At 44.8% G+C, this 22,535-nt stretch overlaps 1 protein-coding gene across 1 annotated transcript in view; it reads left to right on the top strand.

The window, feature by feature from the left end:
- LOC141273769 (protein ELYS-like) overlaps positions 1 to 22,535 on the top strand; it is a 116,061-nt gene that overhangs the window by 72,473 nt on the left and 21,053 nt on the right. The window contains exons 23-29 of the mRNA XM_073686106.1: positions 611 to 742; positions 1,934 to 2,063; positions 4,397 to 4,544; positions 18,285 to 18,386; positions 18,575 to 18,776; positions 18,969 to 19,169; positions 19,381 to 19,762. Coding sequence (XP_073542207.1) covers positions 611 to 742; positions 1,934 to 2,063; positions 4,397 to 4,544; positions 18,285 to 18,386; positions 18,575 to 18,776; positions 18,969 to 19,169; positions 19,381 to 19,762 — 1,297 coding nt within the window. The remainder of the gene's footprint in view (positions 1 to 610; positions 743 to 1,933; positions 2,064 to 4,396; positions 4,545 to 18,284; positions 18,387 to 18,574; positions 18,777 to 18,968; positions 19,170 to 19,380; positions 19,763 to 22,535) is intronic.

Genomic DNA, 22,535 nt, shown 5'->3' with positions numbered 1-22,535 from the left:
GTACCCTGGGGTCATCAGATGACCTCTAGGTACCATGATAACCATCGGTACCCGCAGTTTTCATTTTGTGGGTCCCATGGTTACAAAGGGGATCTTGCAACCCCCTTACAACCATTTAAATAGCTCTGTTGCGATTGACAGCAGTATTTGAGGGGTTAATTTGCCCGATCAGTTACAAAAGCGGCCAGGGCCGATTATAGCAGGGTGTCAGCTGTCGCATACAGCCGACGGGCAGCGCTACAATCTTATTCCCAATCGCCGTTTTAAAACAAATCAGGAATAAGGCCCCTTTACAACTGCCGTTCTAATACGTATCGGCAGTCGTTAAGGGGTTAAAGTTTCAGCTGTTTTCAAGACATATCCACCTAAATTTACCCCTGAAATAAAGCACAGTGTCACGAAAAACCCTTTATATGGGCTATTCAGAAATGCTAAAACTGGCAGTGACAGGAAAAGGTTAACAGCCACAAATTGTAGGACATTTTCCTGTGCGATTATAAGACGTTTCTTTTAGAATTGTCACTTTTGTTCCGGTAGGAACAGTGATTCAGACAGAACGTGAAGGTTTCCTTTTGCCTTATGCTTTAATAAATCTTTATTTTTATTATAGGATTACTTGCATACATATTTGCGCACAAACGGAGGTATTCAAAATCAAGAGATCTTGTTGGTACATCATTTACAGAGAGCAAATTACATACCAGCTTTGCGGCTAAACCAGTCACTGAACAATTATCACCTAGTAAGTCCTCTGTTTCATTTTAAAGAGTATCATGAATATATATGTAAGTAATAACAATAAGTGAAAGTGATTCCATAGTTCTGTCTTTTAAGGACTGGAAGGGCTATCTCTCCTTTTCAAAAATAGTTTCTCTGACTGTTCTGTCTGAACACTGAGATGGTGAGGTGCCAGCGCCGAATACATGCCTTATAATGCCCCTTTTAAATACAGTATATAGATGCTTGCAGCTTCACCCCCAGTTGGAGGTGTCTGTTTTCAGGAAACATAGGAAAGGGTTCTTTACAGTCAGAGCAGTCAGACTGTGGAATGCCCGACCACAAGAGGTAGTAATGGCAGACACTATAACAGCTTTTATACACGGCTGGATGATTTCCTTGATACACGTAACTTTGTGGGTTATAGTTAATTTAGTGACAAAATGTACAATTGGTGGAAGAAGGTTGATGGACCTAGGTCTTTTTTGCAACCTATGTAATTATGTAAAATATCTTTTTATTTTGTGTTTCACACATTTTTTTAACATCATTAAAAAAGATTTTCTTTTTTTAATTGTTGGCTTGGCATATTATCCCCCATTACAGCGCAAATCTATCGCATCAATGCATTGTAAAGCTCATCTCGATCTGGTCTGGCTCCTTCCTGACACTAATTGGTCATATAATCGCTGGGATCAAAGTGTAATGGGATATTACGGCTTCCTAAATGGCATACATCCCTGACTTGAGTAAGAAATCAGTCCAATGTTGAAACATGTAGCCTTGTATTCCTTTAATAATTTCTGTTGATGACTTTACCTGCCTGTCATACTCTGCAACGCTCGTATCACCCCTTTTTTTCATTTAATTTATAAACTTTTTGTTTGATCTGTATACATTGCTTTTTTCAGCAATGTATACAGCGATCGTGTAATTTCTGCCTTCTTTACGGGGAGTTCTCCATTCCTGCTGCTGCACATCTCCATGCAGCTGCTGATTCTGCAAGGATGTTCCAAAACTAAATTGCAGAGTCATATGCAGACCTCACAGACAATTTTGGCAATCAGCAGGTTATTAATTATGTAATAATTGTTGGCTAAAGCAATCCCCCATAGTCATTTTGCTATGTAAAGATTACGTTGCATTTCGTGAGGAGAGTATCTGAAAAATGTGTTCAGCTATGGATGTATTTTTATACTTTTTCTTTTCTGTGCAGAATGATTTTGACAGATGCCAGCTGGAAAGAGGAGCTGCCAGAAACTCTATAGTGGATCACTATGTCAAAATACTCCCAAGTGTGCAGCAAACTCTGGCCAGATCCTATCCTTCTATTGTTTGGAAGAAAGGTAACTGAAAGTTGTAGCTTTCGGCTGTATGTAATATCTTATTAACTTCACCTTCATTAATTTTGAGGGGACAGATATTGGAATTGCTTTGGCATTTGCTGGAAATTCATAGTTTTCAAGTCAGATGAACTTGAGGTTACTTTGCTTACTTTCTATTACAGCTGTTTAAAAAACATTTAAAGGGATACTGTCACGTTTAATAATGGTACAAACCTGGCAATATAGCGTTAATCTGCAAGTTAGGCTGGGCAGGACTTAAAGGAGTTGCCCACTGCTTTAACATTGATGCCCTATCCATAGGATAGGGCATGAATGTATGATCGGCCAGGGTCCCGCCCGCGGCATCCCCACCGACCAGCTGTTATCGGTGCAGCGGCCGCCGGCCGGAAGTCCTTGCCTGCGGTGCTTGGCTGTCTGTCTGTAGTGGCCGCCGCTTGTAACTGCACATCCTCCTCCCATTCATCGGGAGGCCGATGTTCAGTTACAAGCGGCGGGCACTGCAGGTAGAGACTTCCGGCTGGCGACACCTGACACCGATAACAGCCGATCGGCAGGGGTGCCGCGTGCGGGACCCCAGCCAATCATACATTGATGCTCTATCCTACGGATAGGGCATCAATGTAAAGTAGTGGATAACCCCTTTAAAGCTACTTTGTCCTGAAAGTGCAGCTTCTTAGAGAAAATGAAGTATATTACTCCAGGGAGTCGCTGACTTTAAGCCATACAGACAGGTGTGCCCGGCCAGTCACCGCTCACAGCACTTTGACTGACATCTGGCTCTGCACTGATGCACATAAGTAATATAAAGCCTCAAATGTTCCACCCCTCGCTCCAGGTCTGATCTGAGCTCTGCAAGAAATAACCGATCAATACACCACATGGGTCTGTTAGGGGCACCGACGTGTGACGTACAAATAAAAACAATATGCATGTGTCAGAGATGACTAATGGAAGTACCAAATGTAAATGTATAATGTACAGGTAAGAGCAATGCGTATTCAGTGAAAAGAAAGCGATATATAGTGGGACTGCGCATATGACCTTGATCTCCAGCTTGATAAATAGTGTTCAATTCTTATGTGCAAAAGTTCTGCCCATAGACCAATGTGTAAATGCCAAGACAGGAACATTATGGATTGTCGTCTGCCTATTAATACAAAAATGAATGCATAAAATAAACAGAAATGTAGTATCAACATATACTAGCGCCAAAGGAGATGGTAAGGAAGAAATACTAGGCTGCAGCCAGAAGCACGGGTCCTGTGTGACGGCCTGTAAATAGTCATAAATAGATGGTACTGTCGCACTGATTGGAGGTAGCAGAGAATAGAAAAGAGGAGCACGCAAAACAGAAAGTAATATCTAGAATTTATATTAAACAAATTTCACAATGGAAATTAACTTGGACAATAAAATAATATTCCTAAGGAGACAAGCTATATATGATATTTAGGCAAAGCGTTAATAAATATAATGTTTCTCTGTTTAACGTCAATTTGCATGGTAAGAAATGCTGCTGCTATTGGAAACGTGCCTGCTATGCCGCTAAATAGCTCATAGTCTGTAAGAATGAATACACGGTGCTTAGTAAAAGCATACAGTTAGTGGGGCTGGTCCCTTGATTAGAGGCGTGAATTCCTGGTAAGTAAAGAGTGCGGGGTGTCTACTCCCCTGTACGTACTCCGAAGCCCACAGTTACCTGCTGTCAGGTCCTGGGCCATGCCGTAAAGCAGGGAGCTGTAATCTCCTAAGTGCTATGTAGAGCCAGGGCACTCCGTCCGGTAGCATCCCTGGTAACCACACGGGCGGAAGGAGCTGGTGACGTCATAGCTGCTGACTATGGTGTCCTATGAAGGCCAGAAAAGAGGCTTCATTATTCATCATTCTTCAGATGATTTGTCAGTGTAGATGAAATAGTATTAAAGGAGTTTTCCAGGCTAAAAAGAATTCTGCAGTCTGTGACTGCACACTGCCGAATTGTGATAAGTTTACAATGTGCACACTGCCACAATTTCCCTTTCAATTGGGTATTTATACAATTTGCATAGTTGCAGCCGGTTTGACTCTCTCGGCCACTACTCTCAATGAAGTTGGCACATGACCACCCACTCTTGTTTAGAATATAGGAGAATTGTTAATTTGTGCTGATTGCACTCAGTCATGATTCGGCAGTCTTCAGTTACATGGTGACGGCAGACAGTTCTAGCGGGCAGCAGAGTTGTCACCGGATAGCGGCCTGTAATGTCTGTAGGTTTGACTACTCTACCATTGTTAAAATACAAATACATATCCAAAATATTCAACACTAAGCAACAGTTTCTTGTTTATTCTAGTGACAAGACCCAAACCTTTATCTACTGTTGCAAAACCGGCTCCCTCAGGGAGTGTGATTACCGAAGCTGACTTTATCCGTAACGTGCTGCTGAAAATAAAGGAAGTGTCTGCAGCTAGTGAGAGTAGAGACTTCTCTCCTTATAAAAGGTAAGAAATGTGCCTGGGCTTTCATCTGAGAATCCATTTATGGTACTCCCATTCCTACACAGTACTTAAGCTCTTCTATGTTTGAACCAATGTATCTTTTGTGGCACTGTGACATTAAAATGCTTTTGGTAGGAGACCATTTCTGTAGAGTTCTGTAGCTGTAGTCAAGAGACTTGTCTTGTTCTGCTTAGTCATGTAAAACTCAAATGGTATAAATTAATAGAATAGTGAGACATTAAAGGGTTGTCTGATATAGAAATATCATTTAAGTATGTTTCTCTTATGAAGTGCTCTTGGTCCCCTGACTGCAGCAGTCAGCCTGGACTGGACATGTAATGTGCTGGAAAGTGAGTATGCCTTTTTTTTTTAAATACATATTTTAAGTGCATACATGCATTGCAAATATATATTTTTTCCAATACCGGACAACCCCTTTAACTGACTTGTTTAAAACAAAAGTTTTTTTTTGTTTTTTTTTTAAAGTGGTTGCCCATTAAAAGACTCCTTTATTGCTGGCCCCATAAATTAAAAAATTCTCTACTTCCTGGATCTGCATTGCTCATAGATTGTGTACTCCGCCAGTGTCTTGATGAACAATAATGTCTCATGACTCATGTAAGCCACTGATTGACTACAATCTTCATAATTACATCTTTGCAAAAAGTTTATTCGCCTCAGGATAGAAATGTGAAGGCTGCTGTCAGTCTGCAGCCACCGATTGACTGCGGCAGTCATGTGACCTCAGGAGACATGAAGATGAGTGTCCGTCCTGCTTCGTGTGTGCTCAAGTAGGATTCTACCCTAAATATTTATATAGCAACATTGATTCCATGGTGCTGTACATGAGAAGGGGTTACATGCAAAATACATATCACTTACAGTAAAGAAGCTAACAATGATAGACTGGTACAGGAGGAAGAGGGCCCTGCCCTTGCGGCTTACATTCTACAGGATGATGGGGAAGGAGACAGTAGGTTGAGGGGTTGCAGTAGCTCTGGTGTTGGTGAGGTGGCAGCAAGGTCATGGTAGCCTGTAAGCTTTCTTGAAAAGATGGGTTTTCAGGTTCTGTCTGAAGGATCCGAATGTGATGGCTAATCAAACGTGTTGGGGCCAGATTTCCAGAGGATGGGGAATATTGGGGACAAGTCTTTTAGGCGATTGGGTGAAAAACTAATGAGTGTGGAGGAGAGAAGGTGGTCTTGGGAGGACTGGAGTTTACGTGAGGGAAGATATCGGGATATTAGTTTGGAGATGTACGGAGGAGAAAGGTTATGGATGCCTTTGTAGGTCAGTGTTAGTAGAAGTTTGAACTGGATATGCTGGGGAATTGGGAGCCAGTAAAGGGACTTGCAAAGAGGGGAAGCAGAAGAGTAGCGAGGAGAGAGATAAACTAGTCAGGCAGCAGAGTTAAGGATGGACTGGAGAGGTACAAGAGTGTTAGCAGGTAGGCCACAGAGGAGGATGTTGCAGTAGTTGAGGCGGGCGATGATGGGGTATGCACAAGCATGTAGTAGATTGAGGGTTTAGGAAAGGACGGATTCTGGAAATATTTTTAAGCTGGAGGCAACAGGAGGTGGCGAGAGCTTGGATGTGCTGTTTGAAGGATAGGGCAGATTCAAGGGTTACTCTGAGGCAGCGGATTTCCGGTACGGGGGGAAGCTTGATGTAGTTTATTACTACAGATAGATCAGGTGGGGAAGATATGTGAGATGGAGGAAAGATAATGAGTTCAGATTTATCCACATTAAGCTTGAAGTGAGAGGAGGAGGATATGGCAAATAGATACTCAGGGATTCTGGACAGCAGAGGTGGATCTGAGTGTCGTCAGCATGCAGATGCTACTGGAAGCCATGGGAATTTGAGTGGTCTCCAGCCAAGGGTATAGATGGAGAAGAGTAGGGGTCCTAGGACAGAGCCTTGAGGGACTTCAACAGAGTGAGGGCCGGATGAGGAGGTAGAGTGGGAGATTCTAAATGTGTGGTTGGAAAGGTATGAGGTGAGGGCAAGGTCTTTGATGCCAAAGGAAGAGAGGATTTGTAGTAGATGGCAGTGGTCAACTGTGTCGAAGGCAGATGACAAATCAAGGAGGAGTATTGATAATTGTCTGTTAGCTTTGGCTATAAGTAAGTTAGTGATTTTGGTCAGGGCCGTTTCAGTAGAAAGGTGAGGACAGAAGCCAGATTGTAGGTCGTCGAAGAGAGTTAGATGAGAGGAAAGTTCAGCGTGAACTGCTGTTCAAGGAGTTTGGAGGCGAATGGGAGCAGCAATATGGAGCGATAGCTGGACTTAGCAGTTGGGTCGAGCAATGTTTATTTGAGGATAGACGTGATTGTGGCATGTTTGAAAGCAGAGGGGAAGGTAGCAGATGTTAGTGATAGGTTGAAGAGATGGGTTAGGGATGGAATAAGTGTGGTGGTGAGATTGGGGAGGAGGTGGAATGCGATGGGGTAAAGTGCACAAGTAGTGAGGTGTGATTTGGAGAGGAGATGAGGAAGTTCACCTTCATTGATGATCGAGAGGGTGGTTATGGCATAAGGGCATTAGTCTGGTATGCAAAGGAGTTTGTGGTGGTCGAACAATAAAGACTTGCCTTGTTTGGTCAATCTTATTTTTGCAGTGTGTGGCAAAGTCCTCAGCAGCGATTAGGGAGGTCGGAGGGGACAGTGCTGGACGGAGGAGGGGAGTTAAGTGTTGAATAACTGTTTGGGTTTGTAGAATAAGGAAGATACAAGGGATGTAAAGTGGGCCTGTTTAGCAGAGGTGAGGGCTGATTTGAGTGCGAGTGTTGCGTGTTTGAATGCAGTGAAGTCCTCTTTCGAATGTGTTTTCCTCCAACACCGCTCCGCAACCCTGGACACTTGCCGAATCTTTTTAGTGAGGTTATTGTGTCAGGGTTTTCTTTTGATTTGTCGCACTCTGCCATGCACGAGTAGGGCGACCGCGACAATAGCTGATGTGAGAGTGGCATTGTAGAAAGCAGTGGCGCTGACTGTGTCGTGGAGTGAAGATATGGATGCTAGTGGTAGAATAGAGTCAGAGTGTGTGAGTGTCTAGATGTGCGAGGTTTCTGCGGGGGGTGTTATGGTTGCTGGACATGGCTGACAGGTGAAGAGGACAGGGATGAGAACGTGAGTAGATGGTGGCCAGATAAGGGGAGAGGGGAGGTTGTGAGGTTAGATAGGGAGCAGAGTCGAGTGAAGATGAGGTCTAGTGTGTGTCCGTCTGTGTGGGTGGCTCAGGAGGACCAAGTCCAAAAGATGAAGTAAGCGACAGGAGTTTGGAGACTGCTGACTGGCGGGTGTCGGTGGGGATGTTGAAGTTACCCATGATGATGGTGGGAATGTCAGCAGAGAAAAAGTGAAGAAGCCAGGTGGAGAATTGTTCAATAAAGGCAGTGGCAGGGCCGGGAGGTCGGTATATGACGGCCACTTGGAGGTTGGAAAGAGAGTAGATGCGGACAGTGTGGACTTTAAAAGAAGGGAGGTTTAGGGACTGTAGAGGTGATATTGGGTTGAAGGTCCAGTTGGTAGAAAGAAGACCCACTCCTCCACCATGCCTGTTACCAGGGTGAGGAGTATGGGTGAAGTGGAGGCTGCTGTAGCACAGCGCAGCAGGGGAGGCAGTGTCGGAGGGTGTCAGCCCAGGAAGGATAGATTGCGAGAGTTAAAGAGGTCATGAATCACATGGAGCTTATTGTAGACAGAGCAGGCATTCCAGAGTGCTCCAGAGAGGGGGAGCAGGGGGGTGGACGTTGAGACGTGTTTAATGTAGGAGAGATTGCGGAAGTTCATATTAGGTAGGCAGCGATATGAGGGGGCATAAGAGGGAGGTAGCAGCTGTGTGGGGGTCCAGGATTGGGAGATATGTCGCCAGCAGTGAGGACAAGCAGAGTGCAAGAAAGCAGGTGAAAGGAAAGAGGCCGGCTTGTTTTATGTTTTAGTAGGCGAGATCTGAGGTTGAGGAGCAGGTCTGCAGATGAGGTCAGGTGGGAGGTAAGAGGGATTGAGAGATTATTATTTGGATAGAGGATGCTGGGGTTTGGGGATAGCAAAGGAGTGAGGATTAGTGGAACAAAAACTGTAAGGGTATATACAAGCATGGTGGTAGAGTAAGTGTGGGGGAAAAAGAAAAGCGAAGTACATTTAGTGAACAGTGTTACAAAGAACTTGGCACTCCAGGGTAAATGCTGATGAACAATACTTTTTATTTAGAAAAGCTATCCACTGTAAAAAAAAAATAAAATTGACACTTCAGTCTAAAATTAGACATTTATCAATACTGAAAGATACAAAAGAAAACAAAATAATCAAAAATTTAACAATTTAGGCATAACAAGTATAAGTATAAACCTGGTATGCATGAGATACAAAGGAATGTAAGAACATAATTCCCAATTGGCTTTGGGATGCGGTAGAATAATAATTAAAAAGTACATTACTATTACATACTATCGCCCAGTGGTAGCTCAGTAGACTATTAAATAGGGAGGCAGAGTATTTTAATAGCATGGTAGGGTATAAATCCCATAAATTATAGTGTATCATGTACAGTGGGTACGGAAAGTATTCAGACCCCTTTAAATTTTTCACTTTGTTTCATTGCAGCCATTTGGTAAATTCTAAAAAGTAAATTTTTTTTCTCATTAAAGTACTCTGCACAACATCTTGACTGAAAAAAATAGAAATGTAGAATTTTTTGCAAATTTATTAAAGAAAAATTGAAATATCACATGGTGATAAGTATTCAGACCCTTTGCTCATTTAAGTCGCATGCTGTCCATTTCCTTGTGATCCTCCTTGAGATGGTTCTACTCCTTAATTGGAGTCCAGCTGTGTTTAATTAAACTGATAGGACTTGATTTGGATAGGCACACGCCTGTCTATATAAGACCTCACAGCTCACAGTGCATGTCAGACCAAATGAGAATCATGAGCTCAAAGGAACTACCCAAGGAGCTCAAAAACAGAATTGTGGCAAGTCACAGATCTGGCCAAGGTTACAAAAGAATTTCTGCATTACTCAAGGTTCCTTAGAGTACAGTGGTTTCCATAATCCTTAAATGGAAGAAGTTTGGGACCACCAGAAGTCTTCCTAGACCTGGCCGTCCAGCCATACTGAGCAATCATGGGAGAAGAGCCATGGTGAGAGAGGTAAAGAATAACCCCAAGATCACTGTGGCTGAGCTCCAGAGATGCAGTAGGAAGATGGGAGAAAGTTCCACAAAGTCAACTATCACTGCAGCCCTCCACCAGTCGGACCTTTATGGCAGAGTGGCCCGACGGAAGCCTCTCCTCAGTGCAAGACATAGGAAAGCCTGCATAGAGTTTGCTCGAAAACCCATGAAAGACTCCCAGGCTATGAGAAATAAGATTCTCTGGTCTGATGAGATGAAGATAGAACTTTTTGGTGATAATTCTAAGCGGTACGTGTGGAGAAAACCAGACATTGCTCATCACCTGCCCAATACAATCCCAACAGTGAAACATGGTGGTGGCAGCATCATGCTTTGGGGGTGTTTTTCAGCTGCAGGGACAGGACGACTGGTTGCAATTAAAGGAAACATGAATGCGGCCAAGTACAGAGAGATCCTGGATGAAAACCTCTTCCATAGTGCTCTGGACCTCAGACTTGGCCGAAGGTTCACCTTCCAACAAGACAATGACCGTAAGAACACAGCTAAAATAACAAAGGAGTGGCTTCAGAACAACTCTGTGACCATTCTTGACTGGCCCAGCCAGAGCCCTGACCTAAACCCAATTGAGCATCTCTGGGGAGACCTGAAAATGGTTGTCCACCAACGTTCACCATCCAAGCTGACGGAACTGGAGAGGATCTGCAAGGAAGAATGGCAGAGGATCCCCAAATCCAGGTGTGAAAACTTGTTGCATCATTCCCAAGAAGACTTATGGCTGTACTAGCTCAAAAGGGTGCTTCTACTGAATACTGAGCAAAGGGTCTGAATACTTATGACCATGAGATATTTCAGTTTTTCTTTTAGAAATTTTTGCAAATTTATTAATTTCTGATTTTTTTTTCCGTGCAGAGAGTGGGGTGCAGAGAGTACTTTTAACCCCTTAATAACATCTGACGTACTAATACGCGTCTGTGCCCTGGGACTTAAGAGCCAGACCCGTATTAGTACGTCATGGCGATCGCGCGCGCACACAGGTTGTGCGGGCACGATCGCCGCCGGGTGTCAGCTGATTGTCACAGCTGACACCCGGTACTATGTGCAGGGAGCGGTCCTGCACCGCTCCCAGCACATTAACCCCCGCGATGCTGCGATCGAAGTCGATCGCGGCATTGCGGGGGCAAGGGGAGGTGATCGGCGATACTCACCTCCTCTTCCGGCTTCCAGCGCAGTCTGCAAAGGCTTCCCGAGTGTTGCCATGACGACCCAATGTCGTCATGACAACATCCGGGTTACCAGAGAGCAGGAAGATTGCTTGGGCATGCGCAGTGCATCTCCAAGCAATCTTCACACTGTGCACTTCTGACAGCCTTCATGGCATAGGGATGGTGCTTCATTCCTGTGCCATGCAGGCGATCAGAAAAAAAAAAGTGAAAGTCCCAGAGTGGGACAAAGTAATAAAGTGTATAAACTGTGTGAAAGTGGGAAAAAAAAAAAAAAAAAAAAAATGTGCAAAAATATTATAAAAAAAATAATACACCAAAAATAAAAATATAATGTACCCATCAATAAATATTATTATAAAAAAAAAAAAAAAACAATAAAAGCACACATATTTGGTATCGCCACGTCCGGAACAACCTGACCTATAAAACTGTCCCACTAGTTAACCCCTTCAGTGAACACGGTAAAAAAAAAAAACGAAGCAAAAAACAATGCTTTATCACCATACCGCCAAACAAAAAGTGGAATAACACGCGATCAAAAAGACGCATATAAATAAAAATGATACCGCTGAAAACGTCATCTCGTCCCGCAAAAAACAAGCCGCCATACAGCTCCATCAGCCGAAAAATAAAAAAGTTATAGCTCTCAGAATAAAGCTATGCTAAAAAATATTTTTTTCTATAAAATAGCTTTTATTGTGTATAAGCGCCAAAACATAGAAAAATGATACAAATGTGGTACCGCTGTAAACGTCCTGACCCGAAGAATAAAGCTACCTCATCAATTTTACCACACGCGGAACAGAATAAAAAAAAAAAAAAAAATTCCTGAATTGTTGGTTTTTGTTTATTCTGCCTCCCAAAAATCGGAATAGAAAGCGATCAAAAAATGTCACGTGCCTGAAAATGGCACCAATAACAACGTCAAGTCATCCCGCAAAAAACGAGCCGTCACATGACTGTCTGCCAAAATCTGGAAAAATTATAGCTCTCAAAATATGGCGATGCAAAAACTAGATTTTACAAAAAATGCGTCTTTTAGTGTGTGACAGCTGTCAGTCATAAAAACCCCATATGATTCTGGCATTGCTGTAATCACACCGACCCGAAGAATAAAGTCGTCTAATCACTTATACCGCACAAGGAACGGCGTCAAAAATAAACTCTTGGGTTAGGATTGGGCTAGGGTTAGGGCTGGGTTTGGGGCTAGGGTTGTGCTGGGGCTAGGGTTGTGCTGGGGCTGGGATTTTTTTCAAAAGTAAGAAAAAAAGATGACGATATGGCGACTAGTGTTGAGAGCAAGTGCTCGCTACTTGAGTTTGCATCGGGTGCTCTGGTATGCATTGAGTATCGTGGGTATTTGAGTGACATGCTCGAGTCTCTGCCCCATATGCTTCGCTGCCAAAAAACTTTACGGGGATTGCCTGCCATGCACGAGCGATCCCCGCATGTTTTTTTTGGGTGTCTAATAACCGTGAAACATGCGGAGCAGGGACTCGAGCATGTCACTCGAGCACACGCTGTACATGGTGCATACCTGAGTACCCGATGCAAACTCAAGTAGCGAGCACTTGCGCTCAAGAATAATGACAACTTATTCGATATGATGACCTAATGTAAACAAATTCTGTGCCGTACCTCTGGGTTCAAAATGTTCACTATACACCTTAATAAAATCCTTGAGGGGTATAGTTTCCAAAATGGGGACACTTGTGGGGGAGCTCCACTGTTTAGGCACATCACGGGCTCTCCAAACGCGACATGGTGTCCGGTAACAAATTGAATGGAAAATCGGCTCAAATTGTTAGCGGACGCCATGTTGCGTTTGGAGAGCCACTGTGTGCCCAAACATTGGAGCTCCCCCACAAGTGACCCCATTTTGGAAACTAGACCCCCCCAAGGCACCTATCTAGATGCATAGTGAGCACTTGGAACCCCTAGGTGCTTCACAAATTGATTCGTAAAAATGAAAAAGTGAAAAAAAAAACACTTTTTCATTTTTATGAATCAATTTGTGAAGCACCTGGGGTTCCAAGTGCTCACTATGAATCTAGATAGGTGCCTTGGGGGGTCTAGTTTCCAAAATGGGGTCACTTGTGGGGGAGCTCCAAAGTTTGGGCACACAGGGGCTCTCCAAACACAACATGGCGTCCGCTAATTATTCAAGCAAATTTTACAATCAAAAAGTCAAATGGCGCTCCTTCCCTTCCGAGCCCTGCCGTGCGCCCAAACAGTGTTTTTTCCCCAAATATTGGGTATCTGCGTGCCCAGGGGAAATTGCACAACAAATTTTGGGGTCCATTTTTTCTTGTTACCCCTGTGAAAATAAAAAAAATTGGGTCTAAAGTAACATTTTTGTGAAAAAAGTTAAATGTTCATTTTTTTCTTCCACATTCAAAAAATTCCTGTGAAGCACCTGAAGGGTTAATAAAGTTCTTGAATGTGGTTTTGAGCACCTTGAGGGGTGCAGTTTTTAGAATGGCGTCACTTTTGGGTATTTTCTGTCATAAAGACCTCTCCAAGTGACTTCAAATGTGATGTGGTCCCTAAAAAAAATGGTTTTGTCAATTTTGTTGGAAAAATGAGAAATCGCTGGTCAACTTTTAACCCTTATAGCTCCCTAACAAAAAAAAATTTTGGTTCCAAAATTGTGCTGATGTAAAGTAGACATGTGGGAAATGTTATTTATTAACTCTTTTGTGTGACATATCGCTCTGATTTCAGGGCTTAAAAATTCAAATTTTGAAAATTGCAAAATTTTCAAAATTTTCGCCAAATTTCTGTTTTTTTCACAAATAAACGCAAGTGATGTCGAAGAAATTTTTCCACAATCATGAAGTACAATATGTCACAAAAAAACAATCTCAGAATCAGGGGGAACCGTTGAAGCGTTCCAGAGTAATTACCTCATAAAGTGACAGTGGTCAGAATTGTAAAAATTGGCCTGGTCATTAACGTGCAAACCACCCGTGGGGCTTAAGGGGTTAATGAGAGAAAAAAAAAATTACTTTTTAGAATTTACCAAATGGCTGCAATGAAACAGAGTGAAAAATGTAAAGGGGTCTGAATACTTTCCGTACCCACTGTAGATTAATGTTTTTGTAGCTTGCTATGAGCTATGCCAGTCACATCATCCAGAAACAGAGCATATATAGAACAACCAGAATTGCCAGAAACACATGAATCAAAGAATAAGTTGGAATCGCATCTGAATATCATCCTCTGAGAAACAAAACAACGGAAACTCCCTTGATCTGGTCTTTGTACGGCTTTGTTCAATCCCCTACCTAGATAACTCCCCTCTTCCCCTCTCTGATCATAACAGTCTCTCCTTCACGCTCACAAATCCTTGCCCACCCCAGCACACTCCTACCTATCACACATTCAGAAATTTACAAGCCATTAACCCTCATAGACTCCCTTCACTCATCACTGTCCCCAATCTCCTCTTTTTCCTGTCCTTATCTGGCTGTAAATCACTACAATGACACTCTCAGAAGCACCCTGGACCAACAAGCGCCCCTCACCCTCAGAACCTCTAAACACAAAGTAAAACAGCCCTGGCTGACACCGCAAACCCGATTTCTCCAGCGATGCTCTGTAACGGGTCTGGGAGGCGGAACCTCTGAGCTACTATACAAGGGGGCGGTCCTTGTAAAGGAGCGGGTGGCGACCAGGGAAGACGGGCTGGAAGTCTCAGCAGGTGAACGGGACAGTCTCTGAGTGAACGGGACAGTCTCTGAGTGAACGGGCTGGAGGTCACGGCAAGTGACCGGGGCAGTCTCTAGGTATAGGGTTGGTACGACCTGTGGCGGCTGAAGATAGACGTGAGCTCCCAGGTGAGCAGGCGAGAGTCTCTGGATGAACGGGTGGTCACAGCATGTGACGGCGGAGCCTCCAGGAAGACCAGCGGACAGGCGACAGATGAGCGCTCCCAGGTGAGCGGGCAGAAGTCTCTGGACAGGCGGGTGGTCACAGCACGTGACGGCAGAGCCTCCGGGTAGGCAAGCAGACTGGTAGCAGATGAGCGCTCCCAGGTGAGCGGGCAGGAGTCACTGGACAGGCAGGTGGTCACAGCACGTGACGGCGGAGCCTCCAGGTAGGCTAGCAGGCAGGTAGCAGATGTGCGCTCCCAGGTGAGCGGGCAAGCTGGTCCATAGACAGACTGACAGGAGTTGGAAGGCAGACCGTCGGACCACAGGCAAGCAGGCAGGTAGCAAGTAATCTGGCAGGAATCTGGCAGGTAACTGGCAACGGGACCTGAGGGCTGAAGCACAGGTGAGACACAGGTGCAAACAACATTGCTCGGGCACCTCCATTTTGGAGGAGGTGCCTTATATATGGTAAAGTCCTCCGGCCATTGGCCGGGGACTCCTTAGGACGGCGCGCGCGGCCCCTTTAAGAGGGAGGGAGGGCGCGCGCGCGCGCCCTAAGCACAGTGGCCGGGAAGGAGCGCGCGCTGCCAGCAGAGCGGGAGAGGGACGCCGGGCACGGAGCAGAGCGGTGAGGGGAACAGCGTCCCTGCCTAGCAGAGGGCAGGGACGCCGGCACTACATGCTCTAGGAATGCTGAACGCCTATGGAGGAAAACTCGCACACTAGAAAACTTTATCCACTATGAATTTGTTAAAAACCTATAACTCTTCATGTTGCCAAACAGACATACTTCACCACCCTGATCTCTTCACTATCCAACAACCCAAAAAAACTCTTCGACACCTTTCACTCCCTCCTCAGTCCTAAAGTGCTGGCCCCTATCACAGACATTTGTGCTGACGACCTGGCCTCCTACTTCGCAGAGAACATTTATCAGGAAATCAGCTCCCAGCCACCATGTTCCGTGACTCCCATCCCTCCCCACATCTCCTCTGGATCACTCTCCACATTTGACCCAGTCACAGAAGAAGTAGTCTCCAGGCTCCTCTTCTTCTTCTCATGCCAGTCCATGCACCCTATTCTCTCTCGCCTACTCCAGTCTCTCTCTTCAGTCATCACTACTCGCCTAACTAAAATCTTCAACCTCTCCCTCTCATCTGGTAATTTCCCCTTCTCCTTCAAACATGTCATCATTACTCCATTATTAAAAGAGCCCTCTCTTGACCCTTCCTGCACAAACTACTACAGACCAGTCTCCAATCTCCCCTTTATCTCTAAACTCTTGGAGCGCCTGGTCTACTCCCGCCTTACCCTTTACCTCTCCATTCACTCTCTTCTAGACCCATCACAGACCGGCTTCTGCCCTCTACATTCTACAGAAACTGCACTCCTCAAAGTAACCAATGAACCTTCTGACAGCAAAACGTAACGGTGACTACTCTCTGCTCATTCTTCTTGACTTTTCTGCAGCTTTCGACACCGTTGACCACCACCTCCTCTCTATGCTCCACTGAATTGGCTTAAAAAAACACTGCTTTCTCCTGGTTCTCCTCTTATCTATCTGACCGCTCTTTGTGTATCATTCGCTGGCTCCACTTCTTCCCCCCCCTTCCTCTTGCTTTTTGGGTTCCTCAGGGTTCAGTCCTTGGCCCACTTCTCTTCTCTCTCTACACTGCCCCAATTGGAAAGACCTTCAGCAAATTTGGCTTTCAGTAACATCTTTATCCTGATGACACACAACTATACACCTCATCCTGTCTGTCCACAGTTTCCAACATCATGTTCGCTCTTTATCTGAAACTCAACCTTTCTAAAACTGAACAACTTCTGCTCCCACTTTTTACTCACCTCCCTAAATCTGACATATCCCTCTCCGTGTGTGGCACCACAATGACGCTGAGCCAGCAGACGCGCTGTCTGGGCGTTGTGTTTGACACCAATCTTTCCTTCACCTTCCATATACAATTTCTTGCCCGGTCTTGTCGCTTGCACCTGAAGAACATCTTTAGAATCCGCCCCTTTCTCTCCTTGGAAACCACAAAAACCCTCACTTTTGCCCTGATCCACTCCCGCCTTGACTTCTGTAATTCTCTATTAATTGGCCCCCCCCTCACTCAACTTTCCCCTCTCCAGTCCATCCTTAATGCTGCAGCCAGGGTCATCTATCTGGCTAATCGTTACTCAGATTCTTCCGCTCTATGCCAGTCATTGCACTGGCTGCCTATACATTATAGGATCCAATTTAAATAGCTTATTCTCACCCGCAAAGCTCTACACAGTGCAGCACCCCCCTACATCTCCTCCCTCATTTCTGTTTATCAGCTTACTCGTTCTCTACGCTCCGCAAGCGACCATCGACTAACATCCGCACTAATCCATACGTCCCACTCCCGGCTCCAAGACTTCTCCCAAGCTGCACCTATTCTTTGGAATGCTCTACCCCAAGAAATTAGGACGAGCCACAACTTACACGGTTTTAGGTGCTTCCTAAAAACACACCTGTTTAGGGTGGCCTATCTCGTTCCCTAATCGAAGTGTTTTTATATTTTTATAGCCCATTCATTATTTCTCCAAACATAAGTCTCCACCGAACCCAAAAGCTCTACAGATTCTGGCTGTTGACGAGCTCATGCAGCCTTTATCTATCGCTCATCCCCTCAAGATGGCTGGACGATTATTGTGAATAGGCCCCTGCACTTTGTGTCACCCCCCACCTCATTGTAGATTGTAAGCTCTTACGAGCAGGGTCATTATTATTTTTGCTTTAATTATTGTATTATGTTTAGCTATGTTACTTATGACTGTTGTGTGTGAACCTCTGAATTGTAAAGCGCTGCAGAATAGGTTGGCGCTATATAAGTAAAGATTATTATTATTTTACTAGATTGCAGGACTGAGAGAAAAGACATAGCACAAGGTCTGTGGCAACAGCGCTGAGGAATGGCATAACTTTCAGTGCGTAGAGCGCAAAGTGTTATCTGCTGCTTTATCTAGAAAGCTGATAATGTGGGCCGCGCCATGTTTAAGGCGTGTGACCTCTAATGACATGTGACGTTGCGCTCCAGCACAACACGTGTCGCCTTAATGGAGCATTAGGTGGAGATCATGTGACCAGAGGTGACATATCACTGTCTCAAGTGGTCACTTAAGAAGATGCCCCCTGCAGTGAGATCCTCCCACAGGAGAGAATGGAGAATATTTTCCTGGCATGTGTATGTGGATATGGATATGTGGAATGAGTTGTGTAGGGGAAGCAATGAAAAGATAGAATGCCAAGGTAAAATAAAGCCGAGAAAATACCAGAAGGTAAAAGAAAGGGAGTAGAAAAATAAGCGGAAATAATAATAAAATAGAAATAGAAAAAAAAGATTTTTTCCTTTTGTGCAGCACCATTCTGGGACCATTTAATAGTGGGTTGTCCATTCATGAAAAAACTCTTTAATTACTTTTCCATTCCATAACCCTATTAGAGATGGAAATATCTGAATGTGATTTTTCTGCTCTTCAGTTTGACAGATGAAAGCCCAAGTCCAGTTTCTCAAGATGCCAAAATGGAAATACATGATGCTTTTGTTGGTAAACCAATATTGAAAACTAGAAGAGACTCCAGGTTAGTGGTACATTTTTTTTCCATGCTGCTGCCTACTGTGCTTTTGGATTGGTTTGTACACACAGAAGGGCTCCCCGTCCGTAATCAGTTATGTCCTGTGTGGACCAACCTTGTTAATTGTTATAGCATTTTTTTTATCATGTGTAATTGTGATGCCTTTTATAAACCTAGTTGTTTGTATGTTACAGGCTGTTGGACTCTCCCGTCCACCCTGTCCTGGCAGAACCCTCCTTTGGCACAGATTTTGCAAATGTCCGTTACAAAACACCTTGCAGATCTTTCCTGCTGACTTCCAGCCCTGTCCAATCAAGTCTTCTCAAATCTACACCGATAAAAAACCTTTCCAAAGCATCGGAGTTTAGCTTGCTGCAGACACCTCTGGTGGTAAAGGTAAGGGTTCAGCATCATACATTTTTACTTTGTTTAGCAAAGGATTGAGATGCATCGCATAATAGCTTTATGCTCTACTCCATTAATTACTCGGGCTTTGAGTCCTAACATTTGTTCTACGGTCTGTTCATTTGTTGATGCTGCTCATCAAATCTTATTGTAGTAACGTTTTTTTTGTGCGTTTCTCTCTAGAAGGCAAAAGCCTTGATGGCAAGCACAAGGGCTTCTGACTATATTGCACGCACTCGCCAATCTGTTCTGAGGTCCAGTACACACACAACTCCTTTGGCCTCTCCTTCAGTTTCCCCTGGAAGATCAATTGCACCTCCTTTACGGTCCAGACAACTAAAAATCTCTTTTATGGAGCAAATTAGCAAGAAATTTAGTAAAGGGGTAAGTCTCGCATTATGCATAGTGGTCTGATTTGATGTGGGCATGCTTAACGTAAGTATATTACACTGTTTTTAACATTTATGAATTGAGCACCTTTTTATGTCATGTTAAAAAAAAAAAATTGTGTTCGTTAACACCTTAAATAGTTTTCCTCTAGTTCTTTTTTTGTCGCATCATTTTTTTTTAATACTAAGCAATATTTTACTAACAGATTTTGTCAACTGAGCAAGAAGAGCCCAGAATTTCTCCTGTTCTGAAGTCTGGTCGAGACACTATGTGGGCAGAAAGAGTGGCTATGCTTACCGAAAATGATGCCAATACAGACAATGATGAAATGGATGAATCTTCATCTGGAATTCAAGATGGAAGCCCAAGCAAAATGGAGGCTAGCAAAGACGCAAGCCATGTGTCTGCAAGGTCTAACCAGACAACACTAGAGTATCATGATGCTCCAACACCTGAGGACAAGGTGGTTTCAACAACTGTGAATTCTTCAGGTAGTGAACAGCAGCCACATGCTGAGCTGGACCGTGTGCTAGTAACTGGAGATGTCCACCACCCAATTGTGGAAGCCCTGGAGACACCAGAGAAAGGTATGTCACATCCATGATGTCCTGTGTGTGCTCATGTTTGATTGCAGGTAGAGAAGCGCATAAAATACTCACACACCATTGTATAGAGGCGGCAGAGATTGACATGTGGCTTTGGAGGAAATCTTTACCATAATTAGCAATGTAATTATATCTCCTCTGCCACATTTATGCCTATGAGGTTGTTCATATCAAGGTGTGAGACCCGCAGATAACTTGTGCATTATGGTCTGCGCTCAGACCAAGTTTCAAGAACCTCTGCATGAGCATTAAATAAGACTAAGAATTAATTTAGAGTCCCCCTCTTTTTTTTTGTGCACAAAAAAAGCCAGACTACATCAGTTTGTTTCAATTCTCATCCATTTAGAGCACATGGATCCGAGGGTTCGCTTTTATTTTGTATGGATCCATTTAGGGGACGAATTTGATGTACAAATTAGATCAGAAGCAGACATGTTTCTATTCGTATATTTGTCTTCAATTTTTTTTTGCAGGCAATCGGTCCACAAAAAAATTGATGTCAGCATGCTCATCGACTACAATGGGTGTTATGCTTACTCACGGTCAGAGCGGCTGCATCACTAGATGAGGCGCGGCCTCGCTGCATACAAGTGTATGAAGCAAGGCTGCGCCCACTGGACAGCTGCGTCACTAGACGAGGCCTCGCTCCATACAAGTGTATGAAGCAAGGCTGCACCCACTGGACAGCTGCGTCACTAGACGAGGCGCGGCTTCGCTCCATACAAGTGTATGAAGCAAGGCTGCGCCCACTGGACAGCTGCGTCACTAGACGAGGCGCGGCTTCGCTCCATACAAGTGTATGAAGCAAGGCTGCACCCACTGGAAGACTGCGTCACTAGACGAGGCGCGGCTTCGCTCCATACAAGTGTATGAAGCAAGGCTGCGCCCACTGAACGGCTGCGTCACTAGACGAGGCGCGGCCTCGCTCCATACAAGTGTATGAAGCAAGGCTGCGCCCACTGGACGGCTGCGTCACTAGACGAGGCGCGGCCTCGCTCCATACAAGTGTATGAAGCAAGGCTGCGCCCACTGGACAGCTGCGTCACTAGACGAGGCGCGGCTTCGCTCCATACAAGTGTATGAAGCAAGGCTGCACCCACTGGACAGCTGCGTCACTAGACGAGGAGCGGCTTCGCTCCATACAAGTGTATGAAGCAAGGCTGCGCCCACTGGACAGCTGCGTCACTAGACGAGGCGCGGCTTCGCTCTATACAAGTGTATGAAGCAAGGCTGCACCCACTGGAAGACTGCGTCACTAGACGAGGCGCGGCTTCGCTCCATACAAGTGTATGAAGCAAGGCTGCGCCCACTGGACAGCTGCGTCACTAGACGAGGCGCGGCTTTGCTCCATACAAGTGTATGAAGCAAGGCTGCGCCCACTGGACGGCTGCGTCACTAGACGAGGCGCGGCCTCACTCCATATAAGTGTATGAAACAAGGCTGCGCCCACTGAACGGCTGCGTCACTACACGAGGCGCGGCCTCGCTCCATACAAGTGTATGAAGCAAGGCTGCGCCCACTGGACGGCTGCGTCACTAGACGAGGCGCGGCTTCGCTCCATATAAGTGTATGAAGCAAGGCTGCGCCCACTGAACGGCTGCGTCACTAGACGAGGCACAGCCTCACTCCATATAAGTGTATGAAGCAAGGCTGCGTCCACTGGACAGCTGCATCACTAGATGAGGCGCGGCCTCGCTGCATACAAGTGTATGAAGTAAGGCTGCGCTCACTGGACGGCTGCGTCACTAGATGTATGGAGCTGAATAAATATGGAGTATGGAGTAAGTATGGAGCTGAAGAATAAAGCTGCCTTATCAATTTTACCACACCCGGAGTAGAATAAAAAAAAATTAAAAAAAAAAACAATTCCTGAATTGTTGGTTTTTGTTTGTTCTGCCTCCCAAAAGCTGGAATAGAAAGCGATCAAAAAATGGCACGTGCCTGAAAATGGTACCAATAAAAAACGTCAACTCATCCCGCAAAAAGCAAGCAGTCACATGACTGCCGACCAAAATATGGAAAAATTATAGCTCTCAAAATATGGCGATGCAAAAACTAGATTTTACAAAATGTGTCTTTTAGTGTGTGACAGCTGTCAATCATAAAAACCCGATATGATTCTGGTATCTCTGTAGTCGCACCGACCCAAAGAATAAAGTCGTCTAATCACTTATACCGCACTAGGAACGGCGTGAAAAATAAACGCTGGGGTTGGGGTTGAGGTTAGGGTTGTGCTAATGTTAGGGTTGTTTTTTTTTTTTTTTCAAAAGAAAAAAAAAAATGACGATATGGCAACTAGTGTTGAACGCAAGTGGTCGCTACTTGAGTTTGCATTGGGTGCTCGGGTATGCATTGAGTATCGCGGGTGCTCGAGTCTCCGCCCCACATACTTCGTGGCCAAAAAAACCTTGTGGGGATTGCCTGCCATGCACGAGCGATCCCAGCATGTTTTTTTGGGGGTGTCTAATAACCGTGAAACATGCGGGCAGGGACTCGAGCATTTCACTTGAGCACCCGTGATACATGGTGCATACCCGAGTACCCGATGCAAACTCAAGCAGCGAGCCCTTGCGCTCAAGACTAGTGACAACTTATTCAATATGATGACCTAATGTCATCAAATTCTGTCTCGTACCTCTGGGTTCAAAATGTTCACTATACCCCTTGATAAAATCCTTGAGGAGTGTAGTTTCCCAAATGGTGTCACTTGTGGGGGGTTTCCACTATTTAGGCACATCAGGGGCTCTCCAAACGC

Source organism: Phyllobates terribilis, unplaced genomic scaffold (assembly GCF_046119375.1).
Source record: "Phyllobates terribilis strain yellow unplaced genomic scaffold, ASM4611937v1 Scaffold_5__5_contigs__length_657084704, whole genome shotgun sequence".
NCBI classification, from domain to species: domain Eukaryota; kingdom Metazoa; phylum Chordata; class Amphibia; order Anura; family Dendrobatidae; genus Phyllobates; species Phyllobates terribilis.
This window is presented reverse-complemented; position numbering and strand designations above follow the sequence as displayed.